The 16614-nt window shown below is 31.1% G+C and overlaps 1 protein-coding gene across 7 annotated transcripts in view; it reads right to left on the bottom strand.

Moving 5' to 3' along the window:
* The window catches only part of Kcnt2 (potassium sodium-activated channel subfamily T member 2), a 335807-nt gene that overhangs the window by 209188 nt on the left and 110005 nt on the right, over positions 1-16614 (bottom strand). For all 7 annotated transcript variants that reach the window (XM_063239808.1, XM_063239807.1, XM_063239809.1 and 4 more), the window contains 3 exons: positions 13489-13563; positions 11979-12062; positions 9134-9228 (listed from right to left, as the gene is read on the bottom strand). In XM_063239808.1, coding sequence (XP_063095878.1) covers positions 9134-9228; positions 11979-12062; positions 13489-13563 — 254 coding nt within the window. The remainder of the gene's footprint in view (positions 1-9133; positions 9229-11978; positions 12063-13488; positions 13564-16614) is intronic.

Raw genomic sequence — 16614 nt, 5'->3', positions numbered from 1 at the left:
GAATGTTGGATTTGAGCTGAGAATCTAGTGTAAGGCTTATTTCTCTATAAAACACTCTTCAATGTTATCTTTGACACAAATCCATACAAAATAATTTCAGTGTTACATAATGCTGAAACAAAACAAGCTCTCGTTACCCTCTTAAAAACATCTGATGAGCCATAATTGATTTCCTCCCCCAAATAAAACAACAGAGTACATTAACTGCTAACCAGTTTATCTATGCTTCTTTAAATTTACTTCTTTTTAGAGGTAAGCTGTGTGTTTAATAGTAGTATCTTTTCAAACTTTGGAGAACTTCACAAGGAAAAAATAGTAACATAAATGAAAAAGAAATACTGAGAATGTAAACATTTTTACCATGTGGTAAATTCCAAGTTGTACAACAAATATTTTTAGAGAAAAAAAGTCACATGATGAAATACATAACCTTAAATATTCAGGCCTAGGAAATCCATTCCTGTGCACAGTTCCTAAAATAAATTAATTAACAATGCCATTCTGTGCAGAAAGCATCTAACATTTTGGCTGTTATTCAGACATTAGCATTCAAATCAGCCTACGACTTGCACTTTGGTATTTGCTGAGTGAATGCCAGTTAAATTCTTCTAAATAATCATTTTCATTTCCTGTGGAGAATCTGCAAAACACCTAATATTCCTGGGAAATGTAAGATAATTTGAAATATTGAGACTTTGTATTTTCTAATGGAAAAATTTTGACTTTGGAATAATGATAAAGTCACTCGCCATGTTGTTAAATACATGTCTCATTCTCTTGGGTACTGTCTTTGAATCTGTGCAGAAAGGTTAATGAGTACTATTATAACCCATAAATCTGAAATTAATATAAATATAATTTAATAATTCATGGACATTGGCGACAGCACTCCCTATTCCCTATGATATTTCCATTTTCAGAATAATGTATATATTCAAGACATCACTAATTAGATCACTGGAAGTGAAGTTTCAAGAAAAAAATTTAACTTGCAGAATTTATTTAAAAAATCCTACATAATAGTAAGACAAGAAATAAATGGCAGTTACATTAATGTAGGACTTCCAGTATTTAACCAATTTGTTTTGGTGCTTACCAAAAGGGTTGGCACTTTTATGATATTGTTCTAATCTCAGAAATCTAAAATTAAGAGAAAAAAGGGATAATTCTCAAGGCATAAATTCAGAGTTATATGGAAACAAAATTAACAGCCAAAATTTCATCTATTTAAAAATGCCATTTTATGAAGTATCTGTGTAGTTCAATAGTATTTCTTTATTATTAAAAACTTGTATAAGCTTTACCACCAGTTTCATCTCTGTCAGAATCAGTCCTGGAGAACTATTTTCATAAAATTACACTCTAGTCTAAAAAGTTATTACCAAAAAGATTCTCTCCCTCAATCTTCTCCAACAGTTATCTGCAAAAAGAAAGGTTTGAAATACAACATTCTCACAATATGTTTTGTAAAGCATGGCTTGCAATAACACATTTAAGTATCTCCAATTCGTATGGCTATTGCTGTTCCAGAATGTTACCATCAATTGCAAATAATTATAGGACCACCAGTCTTTTGCAAAAAACACTAGACATGGTAAACATAAAGGCATTACAAAAGAAATCTGACTCTTTTTGCTTGTGTGCCATAAAAATGTAGTCAGAAACCCTTAAAATTAAAAAAATATTATGATACGTATTTCACAATTTTTCTTGAAAATTGAGAAAACTGAAATCTTGGTCATGTGAACTCTCATAATTTGGAATGACATCAAGAAACTTGAGAAGCAACAATCTAATAAAAGTTGAGATTTCAGGGTAAATAGCAAAGAGGATGATAATAGGGGATTCAGATTTTTTAAAAAAAATTAATAAGAGAATAATTTGACTAGAGAATGCAGGGTTTATAAATTTTTTGAAATGTCAAAATTAATGTATTTTGAATTTTGAGTTAAATTTTATTTGTGTTTATATTATTTAATTTGTATTTTTGTCCTGCTTTGTTTGCATCAAAAATGAAGTTTAAACTATTCCCAAAAACTGAATATAAAATCCTGTCCTGACATAAACATTTTGCTACCTTATTATGTAAATCTCTAAAGATATGTAAAAATGTAGGAAGATTCAGAGATGGATGAACAGAAAATTAGAAATGATTTTACCAAACTGGAATCACATTTATGTGGTAATTTTTTTCTAAATTTATTTATTTATTTATTTGGTAATGGGGTTCTGTCGGGTCACAATTATAATGTAAGAATACTTGTGTAACACAGAAAACTTATAGGCATTTCATGATCAATTAGAGGTCTCTGACCAAGTTAATGTTCTGCTGTTTCTGCTAAATTCAATTGACCCTGCAGTCCAGCAGCATATCTCTGCTGAGGTCTGAGTCACAGTATTTGTCCACAACGTTAAGGCGCCTGGGTTAACTACCTCCTCCAACACTCTTATGTGATGGTAATGCCTGTAACTATGCTTGCTCTGGAAGGGCCCTTCCCCTGGTTCCCTGAGTGTTTCTATTGCTTCAACACTATCAATCTATGCCTATCAATCTATGACTCAATGTGTGTAACCAATTATGTAATATTTTGTCACTTGCTTTGTACCACCCACTTGAAATTCTGTATAAACTAAACTTTTCCTTAGTTCAGTACTGCTGCCTTTGCGGAATTATCCCACAACAGGCCCCTGGCGTACAGATTAAATGTTGCCTTCTTATGTTCTTGGTGCAGAATCTTCCTTTCAGTTTGGGTTGGTGCACAGACTGAACTCATGACCTCACACTTGCCAGGCAGACCCTTGTGTGACTAAGCTATATCCGCAGCCCTACGTGCATTCTTTTGGGGAACAATTTAAAAAATTTAAGAAATTGCTTAATTTGATATTTTACTTCCACAAGAAATACAATAGTCACCAAAATAGTTCTTTGCAACTATTGAAAAATAATTTTAAAAATTAAGATTTTTGTCACCTTACTGTCTTTTATTAATTATATTTCAATATGAAATAATAATTACAAATTCACAGTATAGAAATGACAAAGTTATCATAGGTCTGTTTCACTTTTTACTTGTTTTTGTGACATTTTTATATAATATGCATAAGTTGAAGACTTCCAGGACATCGTGGAAATATTATTATGCTGGTAAGTATCAGACTATAAGTCCAAATATGAATTATGCTTCTTACCAATTATGAAACTCTTGTTAATGTAAGGAAACAAGTTATTTAATCCTTAAAACCTAAATTTCCAACCTTTGAGTAAAATTTTAGAAATTAATATAAATAAAACAATAGAAAAATGTCTGACAAATAGGGCAAAAATATGTGTTATTCAGTGTCAAACAGTTAAGATCTTTTTAGGAATTCAACACCCATGTCTCTTGCTACAGTTAAGTGACATACTTCTCACCTTCGCTGCTATGTTTTGTATTTTGTTTCACTTGTGCACAAACTGGTGGCCTAGCAGGGGAAGATAGGCAACTAGGGGTGTGCACTTGGAGAGGTTATTATTGTCTCTTTTTGACTGTGGTTACTAAGAGGAAAATGGTCTCCTCCAGAGCTGCCAGAGGCATAAAGGGACACACACAAGCAGCCGTAGACTGAAACTGCACCAGCAGAAACCTGTCCTCCTTGGTATCTTGTGTACCTCAGGTATTTCATGACACAGAATGATGACTAAAACAGAGTCTAAACTATAAAAGTTACAATGTTTTCTCCATATCTACCTGCATAAGGCTATGACTTGTACTTCTCCAGATAAAATGTGAAAATTGGGTTTTCTAGGGAAAACAAAAACCTAATTTGTTGTCTATACATATGCATAACCTATATTTTTTTATTTTCTCTTTTATTGTTTTATTTCTGAATAGTGTATTTTCTGATTTTTTGTATGTCTGAAACTAAACATTACCATAATACAATGATAATTAGGCTTAATAGAATCTTAGATTCTAAATCAATTTTTCATGGAAACTTACAGTGTTCTAGGAATTTTTTAAATGAGATGAGAACATCATATCAGACTCAGTTTTATTCCTTTGTAGATAATGTGTTTCTTTATCCTGAAGTTGTAACACAGCTCACAGTAAACCAATATTTAAGACAGACTTACACAAGTGTTAAGATGGTGATGGAATTCAACTTTGAGATTCTTGAAGATTTGCTATTACATATTAAAAATATTTAGAAAGTGTCTGACATATAATAAAAACTCAAAATATTAGTGATTTTTTTTGACAATTGCACAGTTGAAATTGATAAGATACATTATTGTCATATTTCTAAACTGGCTTGTATTATGAGAAACAATTTAGTTCCAAACTTCTTCTTAGAGGTAAACATTTAAAATTATTTTATTATAGTCATCAATATTTACACATGTTAAATAATCATATTTTCTCTCCTTTCCATTTGAATTTATCCTAGTTAGCTAATTATCTAAAATCTGGCAGGCTACATATGCAAAAATTGGTTGTTATAAACAGATTTTTTATTTGTTTTACTATAAAATGAACTTGAGAGTTATTAACAAACTCCCATATCCTCAGAAAAATTCACTTTCTTGTCAATCACTTATGATATCAGCCAAAAAAAATTTTGAAACAAAAATTCTAAGAATCAACTATAGTGGTAGTAGCAATCAATACAACTCAAACATTTAATATTTTCTCCAAACTACACAATACATATCTTCTCACTCTGCACTACATGCTTATTGCCTTAAGAGCAATATAAATAGGTGAGAGCAGTACCAATAAGTAAGACTAGTATCAATAAGTAGCAACATCAATAAGAACTGTTTCAAAAAGAGTAGTATCAATACATAATAGTAGCATCAATGAACAGAATTCAAGAAACTTGAGCAGCCATCACTCAACTATGTGTTAATTAATGCACAAGAAAATTACAAACATTACTTAATTCAGCATGTAGATAATATTTAACTAGATCATATAGTTAAATAATAAAGATTTATCTCCTAAATAAGACAGAAATTGAATTTTCTGTGAATTGCATTTTTAGACTGAACTAAATGAGAAAATATTCATTTTTCATTTTATAACTCTGAAATAACATGAAAACTGATATACACATTAATTGAAAAAAAATTAAAGTTTTGAAAGGAAATAGCTGCAAAATAAGGCTGTCAATGTAAAATTAGAAGCACCAATTGAATTATAAATTGCAGCACTTATTATTGGTTAGAATATGATGATAATTAAGCTAAAGTCATGTACTTAATTCCCGGATGTACCAGTTTACTTGGCTTTTTTTCAGAGACACACACTGAATCACAATTCCCAGCTGTCTTGGGAGTGAGCATTATTGATCAAGAGGGGTACTGAGCCAATGTAGAGACAGATTAGCCCAATTCCATTACAATGACAGGAAAAACAATTCTGAGCACATTTCCTGAAGAGAGTGGGTCAGCAGCTTAATTTTCAGTTCAGTTCAGCACTGAGCATGTGTCCCTCATAGACAGATGCTTAATGATAGTTCTTTGTAATGTTAATAAACATGAAGAGAATATACTTTTTAAAACTATATAACAGCTTTCTAAAACAGGTCATTCTAAAACTACGAGGTTCGTGAAGAATGTAACTAAGTCATACAAATATTAATTCCTGAATCTTTCAAGTTCAGAATATATTGTATGATTAATAGTCTTGCTCCGTGTAACAGCAATTGTTTATAACTACATTCACCAATATTTTATATATAGTAAAAGAAAGACAATATTGCTTTTTGATATTGTTTATGTTCAATATAAAAAAGTGAATAAAGATAATGGAATATTTATTCATAGTAATTATATTCCTAATTAGCTCAAACAGTGTCTTTTAACTTTTGTATTTACACTTGTATAACAAAAATTATTTTGAAAAAAAACTAAGAATCAATGATAGTTATGGTAGCATTTAATACAATTCAAACATATTGTAATACTTTCCCCAAACTACACAGTACGTTATCTTCTCACTCTGCTTCCTAAGTGACTACTGCCTTAAGAGCAATATAAATAAGAGTAGTATCAATAAGTGAGAGAAGTATCAGTAAGATTAATATCAATAAGAGTTATATCAAAAAGAGTAGTATTGATAAGTAAAGTAGTATCAATAAATAGAATTGAAGAAACTTTAGCAAAGCACTCACTTTGGTCTGCTGAGTGTAATCTTTCCCCTCCTTGCCACAGCCTAGATGATCACTTGTCCCCTTATTCTCAGTTCACGTAAACTACTCACCCAAACTGAGACTACAATGATGTGCATGTTGTGGTATTATGTTCATAAGTTTGTCAACAATAAAAGTTCACAGAGAAATAGGATAGATAGAGGGAAATTATTAGAAATGTAAAAACAAATGTGGAGAAAACCATTTTCTTATTTTTTGTTACATAAATTATGTGGTTCTGTTTTGTGATATTTCTAACAGGTGATTATGTTTACCTTTTTTTTTTTTTTTTTGGTAGTAGGGATCAAATTCACAACCTTGCACTTGCCAACCAGACACTTAGGCCACCCAGTTGAATCCCCAACTACTTAGCTATTTTAAATACAATGTCTCTATATATGCAATTTAATTTTAAAAGAAACTTTTAGGGTGATAAGTATTGTCTTCGTATAATGATTTTTACAAAACTTTGTTCAAGACATCAAGCTAACAGAATTCAAAGTTTTAAAAAGCTAACAAATATAATATATACATTTGATGACTTATCCACACCAAAAACTTACTGTTAACTGCTTTGAAAACTTACTGAATAACTGCTTTGTTCTATTTTCTAAGGCATTACAACATTCAACTGGATATACCATTTTCCAGCTTGACTACAGTTTTACTCCCTGCACTGAAGACTGAACCCAGGACCTTGTCTCTAAGCTATATCCACAACCTTCATACTAATCTCTTTTTTTTTTTTTCTTTTGAGATGAGGTCTCTGTTCCCCGAGGTCAGGTTAGTCATCTTAAACCACATGGGAAAAACCATACTTGGACAACGACAGAAAACAAGACATAAAATTCAGTGCGCAATCCTGTAGAGACAACCTCAACATTTCTATCTAGCTATTGCATTATTTTATTTTCACTCAGTAAGATTAAACTATTTATGAAAAGAATCTTATGATAGATTACAACTAACATAATGTTTGTACATTCTTTATTAGATAATAGCATTTTTAATGGCAAATTCAAATAAGCCTTATGCATTTTATGATGCTCATGACCTACAAAGACTGTAATGCCTAACAATACACAAATAAATCAAATTTCAGTCTCACCACCCTAGATCCTAGATGATATGATGTAAAAATCTATTAGTATACATGTTATATATGTTACGTAGCAATTACTTTTTGTTTTATTCAGCCAAACATAAGTTTACATAATTACTACACTTAAAGAGTCAATTCTTCATTTTGGTGACAGTGCTAACACTGAAAAAAAGAATCTATCAAATTAAGTGTCTGACACGATAACCCATAAACACTACCCATAATCCATAAACAACAATAAAAACAGCAGCTACATTGGCAGAAAAATGAAATGCACATTATTTGGATGATTAAGAAATTTATAATGGAAATTTTATATAGTGAAAACTTTTTCTGGCACTACTAGCTCCTTCAGCATATAAAAGAAGCAAAATTTGTCTAGTTGCTTTCTTTGAAAATAGAAATTGCTCAAAAATAGAAGTAGTAGACAGTCTAAGAATAAGTAGGAAGCTATGGAGATCAAGAGTTACTGTGCTAGGAATGCCTTCAGAACAAAAGCACTGTTATATGTCATCATGGAAAAATTAGTAGTCTTAATTTTGGCAAGAACATCTCAATAATTTTTTTCCCAGTGCTATGGGTCAATTCCAGGACCTTGTATATAGTATAAGCAAGTGGACTACATCCTTAGCTAGTTACTTTTTAATAATTTACTTTAGGAGACTATCACAATATACACAGAATTCACTAATTTTAACTTCTGGATTATCTAGCAACTGGATAATTTGCATTTACATATACATACATAAGTTTTTAACTTTAAATCTTTTTTTAATCTAATATGAGAAAACTTAGCTATTCAAACAATACCATTATGTATAAATTAAGAACTTTAGTCACCTTAAAAGAGAAGTCAGTACATGCATCATCCCCTATTTATGCAGTTACACATTCACTAGATAAATCAAAAAAGCAAGTTATGAAAGGGTAATTCAAATAATATGATACTATGTAAATTTTCATATGGTATTATACAACTTACACTTTAAATATCTAAGAGCATGTTACTTTTAAACACAAAAATAGGAAACAAATACATTGAAGATGCATTTAGTAGAGATCCCGCATACTACTGAAGCAAAATATCTCCCAAGCTTATTTACACATACACTTCTATAGTCTAAATATAGCTTAAATATCACTTGAACACTACTAATGTTATATGCATTTTCTCTTTATAGCACCTATCAATTATCTTTTTTTCAACAGAGTCAAACCAGAGTACAGAACAGCTACAGAGAAAATCTATAACTCTTACAAAGTGAATACTATTTTTACTTCATTTTTTAATTTTTGTTTTTTTTCTCTTGCTAAGTGTTGGTGCAAATCCATATGTATAACAAACTATTTCCCTTTGGATTACTTGATAATTGTCAGAATGTGACTTCCAGAAAAAGCAATGACTCTGTTTTACAAGGAAGTCATATGTCAGGCCTGGCCTGCGCTATAAGGATATATGCCCTTGCTGTCCAGCTGACTACACTCTAACGCATTACGTAGATGTAGCACAGGGCACAGACAGTGATGAGCAGGGCACGTTTCTCAACAGAGTTCTGCTGTGAAGGAAGAAATCTTGTTTGACAACTATGGCATGCAGTACAAATTCCTGTGATTTAGCTATTTACAGAATTTAAGAAAATGTCAGTACTACAGTAATATCAGCACTCACTAATAGGTAGTTTCTTGTTTCTGTAAGACTAAAAGATGAATTTTATTTTTATTTAACATCTGTATTGATCTGCTATATTTTATGTTGAACATATTTTTATTCCACTACTAATAAAACGTTTATAATAGTTTCCTTCAATACAATATACAAAAGGAATACAATAAAAATGCTGACATGTACTATCTTACCAGGTGAAGATAAGGCATAGTAATGTAGATATCAAAATCAAAACTTGATTAAACATTGCTGACTGTGTTCGCTGAATGGCTCTGTGCAGATCATTCTAGAAGAATACAGAAAGAAGCATATTACAGTTAAACTTATCTCTTAATTACATTACAGCAATAATACAATAATCATAACATACATATTGCAGTAACATAAACTTTTAAATGGATATTTGCATTTCTGCCTAGATCTAAATGCAACTTATGGTAGCATGCCATGTTCCAAGTATGGGACGATCACTGCAGCACTATATTTCACTTTCCTGGCATTGCAGAAACCCGAATCTATGTAACACTTCCACAAAACCCTCCCAGACTAATGATTTCTCATAGAAAATTCTAATTTCAAAAGATCAAAAATTAAAATATTCAATTAAAAAGGAAGTAATAACTGGTCAGAACTACAAAGTTCATTATTAAAAATAAAAACAACAGGGGAAGCATAAGGGAAAAAATTCAATGGTCAAAACGTTTTAAAGTTTAATGTTTTATAATATCAATAAGAAAAATTAATTCAAGATGTACTTTTTATCTTTCCACTTGACAAACAATAACAAATAATAATATATAGTATCCTTTAAGGAGCAAGAAATGAACATTGACATACAATGTCACTTAGATGTTTACAAATTTCTGGAAGGCAATTTAGTAACATATATCAAAGCTTATGAGATTGGCTTCTCTATTTATATGTTCATTCATTTATCCAATTCAATCTCCAAAACTTAATAACATGAAAGCTGTCACTAATGATGACCAATGTTTGTGCACATATATTTTTATTACAAAATCATAATAGATATCATTTGAAATAATAAATGTTTTCTATTATTAAAAAATATATATATAACAAAAGTGATTAAATAAATGGATCAATATTTATGTAATAGGTTATGACACATTCAGCAAAAAATTATTTGGAAAAACATAATGACAATTTTTCCACTACGTATTAAGGATTTTTAAAAATTCCAAATGTATGGGTTAAAATACAGTAAAGTTTTATGTATGCCATGGGAGCATATTTTTGCATAACAGTAGAACTTATAATGAATATTTAGTCTATATTATACATTTGTGGATTTAAATTTTTTTTTACAATTTTCTGTTCAATTCAATTTCTTTTTCAGAACACACATACAATTGAGTTAAAAAAGTTCCTTAACTGAAAAGATCTTGGTGAGCTATTATTTTATTTTCCTATGTCACAAGTCCTATGAAAACAACTAAATTGATTTATTGGGACTTCATCTCTCACCCTTCAGTTCTATATGGCTGTGATTAAAGATCAGAAAACAAAAATTTAATACCCAGCAAAAGAGAAACAAAATACAGACAGAAAATAGGAATAAATTCTATGTAAAGATTGCAAAACAGTTATTTTCTCTCAGTGAATGACTAATGGATCCTATCTTCATTAGATTATTTTTTCAACAACTAATTGGATAGTAATTAACAAAGAGATTCAGTTGCTTCCTGGTATATTTTTCATTAGAAATTTTAGAAAGCCACATGTAGTCAAAAAACAGTGCTTCCTTGGAAGCACTGTAAGTAACAAGTAAGACAGCCCACTATCTCTGCAAACCATTCTAAGTCAAATCTCTCCCACAATCACATGCTTTGTGAACACTGATATGTTATTCACATAGCTTTTTTTGGCCAAGACTTTTGCCCTAATATCTGTTTAAAGAACATTTAAATGTGCAAAAAGTTTGCTGTCAAAAAGTACAATTTGTAACTCAGTAAAATTAATAATATTGAGCCCTTACTGTGTTTCTGTATATAAAACAGTACCACACATTTATATATATTTTTTCCACTTTATTCTTGCAACAAGGTTGTAATGTACTTGCTTTTATTTTCTTTTGTAGATGATGTTAGCAGAGAAGTTAATTTGCATGTTAGAATGTTTAGTACATAGTATACCTTTATTATCATTTGTAAAATGAATGACAAAACAGATGTCTTACATTTCATTTCTAAGTATTGAGGGCTTACAGTATAAACCATTCCTCCCAAACAGGGTCATGGTTAGGCAAAATGCAATTTCAGCATAGCTCTGAATTATGCAACACTTTGCTTCATTTTCCTTTCCATTTTCTAATATCCCACAAATACCCCAACTCAACAAATCTAAAAGAATGGCTTTAAATAAGGGATTTCTAGCTCTTGTATGGGGGCTTACAAAACCCAACAGATTTTCATGGAACATGAACTATGTACAATTAAGAGCAATTTGAGAAAATCACTTCCTTTAATCCTTAAAATGGAGTTTCATTATAAATGAACAGATTGCCTTGAAGGGAAGAATATTTGTATTCAGAAGATTGGCCAACCCATCACACCACTCCAAACAACACTGATATGTCCATTTGATGAAATAAAAAAATCTGAACCAATTTTTGTTTTTAGTCAGAGGACTCTACAAAGGTAGTAATTTGGTAATATTTTGCAAGCTGTTTTGTTCTGATTAGGATATAGCAGGTCACTGACTTTAGATTTATCAACATTTAATATGTAGATCACTTTAACAGTATTTAGCAGAGTATATTTTAATATTTAAATAAAATTATTTACTAAGACACTAACTTAACCTGACAGCTGTAAAACTAAAATATTTGAAGAATTTATAACAAAATTCCACATGGTTAACATTTTATGTGAGGACACAGAATGAGAAAGCAAAACACTGTACCCCTAAGCATCGTCTCTATTCCAGCGCTAAATGGAAGTAGAAAAAGTGAGTGATTGAAAAATATTAGGGTTCTTTGTTGTTGTGTCACTTTCCCTTAATTTTTATACTTACAATCATATTTTCCAAGGCATGTTTGGCAAGCCAACAATTTAGAAAGACTGGGACAAATAGATTCCTTAATGAAGGCCAGAATATCTGAAATACAAACCAAAATTAAATTTTTAGCACATACCAAGAGAAGTACTTATCAAATTAAAAAGAAATACATAACCAAGTGAGATGTATTAAAGACAATGTAGTCATTTTATTTTTATTTTTACTTTAAAGAAAAAAAAAACAAAAACAGTGATACAAAATTTCAAACAAGATCATAGAAATAACAATGATCAGTACATTGTATATTGCTATCTTTTAAGTAGTTGCTCGTATTATAAAATATAAGCATGAAAAATGATCACACAGTATAGGTACAAACCTTGTTTTCAATGAACTAATAGCAATTAATAATATAACTATCTTACCCTAATGTAGTCATTTGAGACACATGTCCTATAACTGAAATGCATTATTAAATATCAGGAGTAAATATGAATGTTTCATTATCTAAGTTTTCATTAGATAATTCATTATCTAAGTTTTCTAAGGGAACTTATTGCAGGGGGATAAAGAAAACAATGTGCTCTCATTAGGTGTCAGACATAGCTATGCTAATTCAATCGTTAAATATTTTAGTATGTTGTTTTACAATAGACATTGTTTCTCTGCCTCTGAAGTGGTAAGTACAAAAAAGAGAGAGGCTTTGCCTTTTAGAACATTACAATTTATTATCTTCAGATTCAACCACTTTATGTGACATTGGTAATCTATGTTCAGTTGGAATTATATTTAATTAGCTTGTCATTTAATCTAGTTATGGTTCCCACTGTATATAAAACACTCGAAACAATTGTCAGAAGTGAGCAATAGCTTCAGATAATTCTCATGCAAAAATTTTCAAATAAAATTCAAATAAAGTATTAGAGACTAAGACCAAAAGATACTATTTCACAAAATTGAGTTTACAACCTAATTTTGCAAATAGATACACGCTGAATTACGTATTTATGGAACTATAATTAAATAGATTCACTGTGGAATTGGTACTACATAGTACTTTGATAAAGAGCCAACTGACACTTGTCTAGTTTTTGACAACTTTCTTACTAAAGAGAGAATTTACATAATAAATCTTGTAGCTAAATGGGAAATAAATGTTTTCAGTATGAGAAACATTTATAAACAGTTGATGATCTAATTAGTTCTACTTTAAGCAACTCCACAATATAAATAGGCAAAGTAGTAAGTCATTTTGAGTCACTTCAGAGTGTACTGACATTTATTCACATGATACCTGTCAACTGTACTTTTTGGGGAAAAAAATCCATTTTGTTATTATACAAAATCTCGTTAGATTTCATGTTACACAACAATTCATTTATCCATTTGTTTTTATTTTTCAGAATTATGATTCTAATCTGTCTAAATATCTTTAAGTTGCTATATTACTTAAAAATATGCAGATTTAAATTATTTACTTAAAGCTAATAATAAAATTTTGAGTTTTTAAGCTTGTAGGACTTACTGAAATAATGAAGGGAACCGCATTAATTACTTCCAAGATGAAGGGTATTCGTAAAATCTGTTCCCAGATGTTTCCCTTCCAAGAAAGAATGAATAAAAAGGAAAGTAAATTATAATGAATCCTATTAAAAAGGGAAAAAGAGAACCCTTAGAATTTCTCTAGTAATAAAGATGCTTACATTAACAAAATAATCACTTCATAGAAACGTAGCAATGACCTGGAGATTTTTTTTAACCTAAGTGTAAGGGTGGTCTCTGTTTGGTAGCATGTAAAGTTATCGCTCATTATAACTCACAGATAGTATATATAACTTTTGAAACCTATAGTGTGTTACAAAAGAAAGTTATTAGTGAAATTAAAATAAATTAACAAAATACATAGAGCCAATTAAAAAGTAGCTTTGTTTATTACTGTAGTAGTAATCATTTATTACTATAATGATATATACTCAATGTAAAACATATTCTCTAGTTTGTAAAATACTCATGCTTGTAAATAATATTTGGTGTAAATATGTTTATTCTAATCAAATTTAAAGAAAGGGCTTTCTCTAATCTCCCAACCCACAAAGCATGTTATTAGGACTAATTACATAATGTGGAGAGCCTCATGCAAAAGAAATGCATGAGGTCTCTTATTAACAATTTTTTAACGATTTCCAGAAGGTTATATCAGAATATTCAATCAGTCATGGTGCCTTTTTAGTCATGAATCCCTGTGCAAATATACAATCACAGGGCCATGAAACTGAACCTAGTATTAAAAAATTATCAATGAAACTTTCTTAAATGGTGCCCTCCAAGGCTGGAATATGTTTTCCTTGTGTCTTACAGAATGTTTATTTGCTAGAAGTTTGTTCTGCAGTGTGGTGACAAAGGGATGGTGTAAGCCTTAGCAGATAGGGACTACTGGAAAGTAACTGGGCTATGGGACACTTTTGATAGTTTAATACAGTGCTTCTAAGATCCAGCAAGTTGCTGCACATTCAGGTTTTTAAATAAAAAGCCTGGTCTATGAATATTTCTGGCTTCTTGGGTCAGTATGTAAACTCTTCTGCTCACACTACAACCTTGGAATAAATATCTTCTGCCATGAGGACCACACCACATGCCAAACAGCCTTAAACAGATAGAGTCTTAACTTCCTAGACGGAGATAAACAAGCCCTTTTATTCTTTATAAGCCTTCTAACTTCAGATATTTTGTTATTACAATATAAAACAGACTAATATAGTATCCACTGAGAAAGAACTCAGAATTTCCTAAAGTAGTTTACTCTTCTATGAAGAGATTTATTGGAAAATCAATTGGAAATACGGCTTTCTTATAATTTCCAATTATTTTATTGCACTAATTTAAAATTGAGAATCTTAATGTTTCTTCAGGACCCAATTACAGTGATGCAATAGTAGATCACAACCCAAAGCCAGGTTCTAAATCAGATATTTCTTTTTTATTGTTTTTTTTTTAATTTCTTTTTTGGTGCCACGTATTGAACTCATGCCCTCGTGTTTGCCAAACAGGCACCTTACACTGCTAAGCTAAATCCCAGCCCCCTAGATGGCTATTTCTTATGTGTTAGGAGACTGACAGGTTTGGTTAGCATCAGATAGTCTCACTTTTAGATAATTCCGATTATGTGAAAAGTGGTACGGGAGAAAGCAAGTGGAGAAAAGGGGAACCGTGAGAACATCTGTGTATAGAAGTTCTATATATAAGCTCTGGTGCTCCTCCCATTGCCCCAAACTTAGTAAAAAGAATTCAAAGGACTCATTTACCTATTTTGTCTTAAGCATGCTACTATAATTGGCTCACACCAAAACATGAGGAAAAATGTTGAAAAGAAAGAAAAAAAGTACTGGATTTTCTAAAAAAGTCACAATCTCCAACTGTAAGACATCAGAGCCTGTTTATGAGAAAAACACACTCCAATAATGCTACTTGTCATTGTACCAGTAACCACAAGAATGGAAACTACAGTCCTTTTTAAACGAACACAATCAAGATTGCGAATACCTAAAGATAAAACCTAACTTTGATAGATGGTGGATCTCAGGAGCCCTAGTATGTGTCAGAGCACTGTGACTGGTTGCTGACACTGAGATTTCAGGGAGCTCAAGCTAGATGCCCAGGTGAAGGCACAAAAGCCCTACAGGGAAAGAACCTGCACAGGTATGCACTTGCAGAGTGACCCAACACCAGAACCCTACGGAGCACTCAGCAACCTCATCCCGTACCCCACTGCACCACACTCCCTTCTCTTCCTCTGCTTTGAGGGTCTCAAGTCATTGACATCAAAAATGAGAGGAAATAGAAATAGAAAATAGTTCTATGATGATTCTCAGTCCCATGTGGGTATGAACTGAACACAAATTAAGGCCTCATTAGATGAGAATTGTCGCATATGCTGATCAATCTAACTGATCAGCACAAATATACAGAAGTGTCAAAAGACTAGTTTTGATTTACTGTCACTAAACCAAGATATTCAAGGTGCCAGTTATAAATGATTTTAGTTATATCATTTTTTTTTTGTCTTTTTCTTTTTTATCGGTACTAGGGATCGAACCCACGACTGCCTGCTTGCAAGGCAGGCACTTATGCTGCTGAGCTAAATCCCCAGCCCCAGTTATATCATTTTTTAACTGAGTGATTATGATATTCTTTCTTTCATCAGGTTTTACTTGGCATAGTTTTCACAGTGCTTAACATTTGGCTTGCTCTTTCCTTGCATGCTATTTGTCATTGTACCAGTAACCACAAAAAAGTAACTGATCACCTTGCAAACAAAGTAAGGATATAGGAAATAGTTACTACTGATGATACAGAAGGATATTTTTATTAGTATACATCAAAGTTAGTATTAGCTTTTCTAGCTACAGAGGCACACTGTTTAGTTTGTTATAAGCAAAACCTTTTACATCTTATAGAGTTCTCACTTTCATGAAAAACAAACTAGTTTTTTATATGATTTCTCTTATAACTGGTATCTAACAAGATTGGTTTCATTTCTAATGTATCCTTCATACTAAAGGCAAAATATTCATTTTAATGGAAAATTCCTATCATGAAGATAGCAAATTTTAAACTTTTCACATTACACAAAGCTTCAAAGTTTGAACTCTAC

Source organism: Cavia porcellus, unplaced genomic scaffold (assembly GCF_034190915.1).
Source record: "Cavia porcellus strain 051 isolate PalLab524CR breed Dunkin Hartley unplaced genomic scaffold, mCavPor4.1 scaffold_29, whole genome shotgun sequence".
NCBI lineage: Eukaryota > Metazoa > Chordata > Mammalia > Rodentia > Caviidae > Cavia > Cavia porcellus.
Note: the sequence above shows the minus strand (reverse complement) of the source record. Positions and strands in the feature narration are given on the sequence as shown.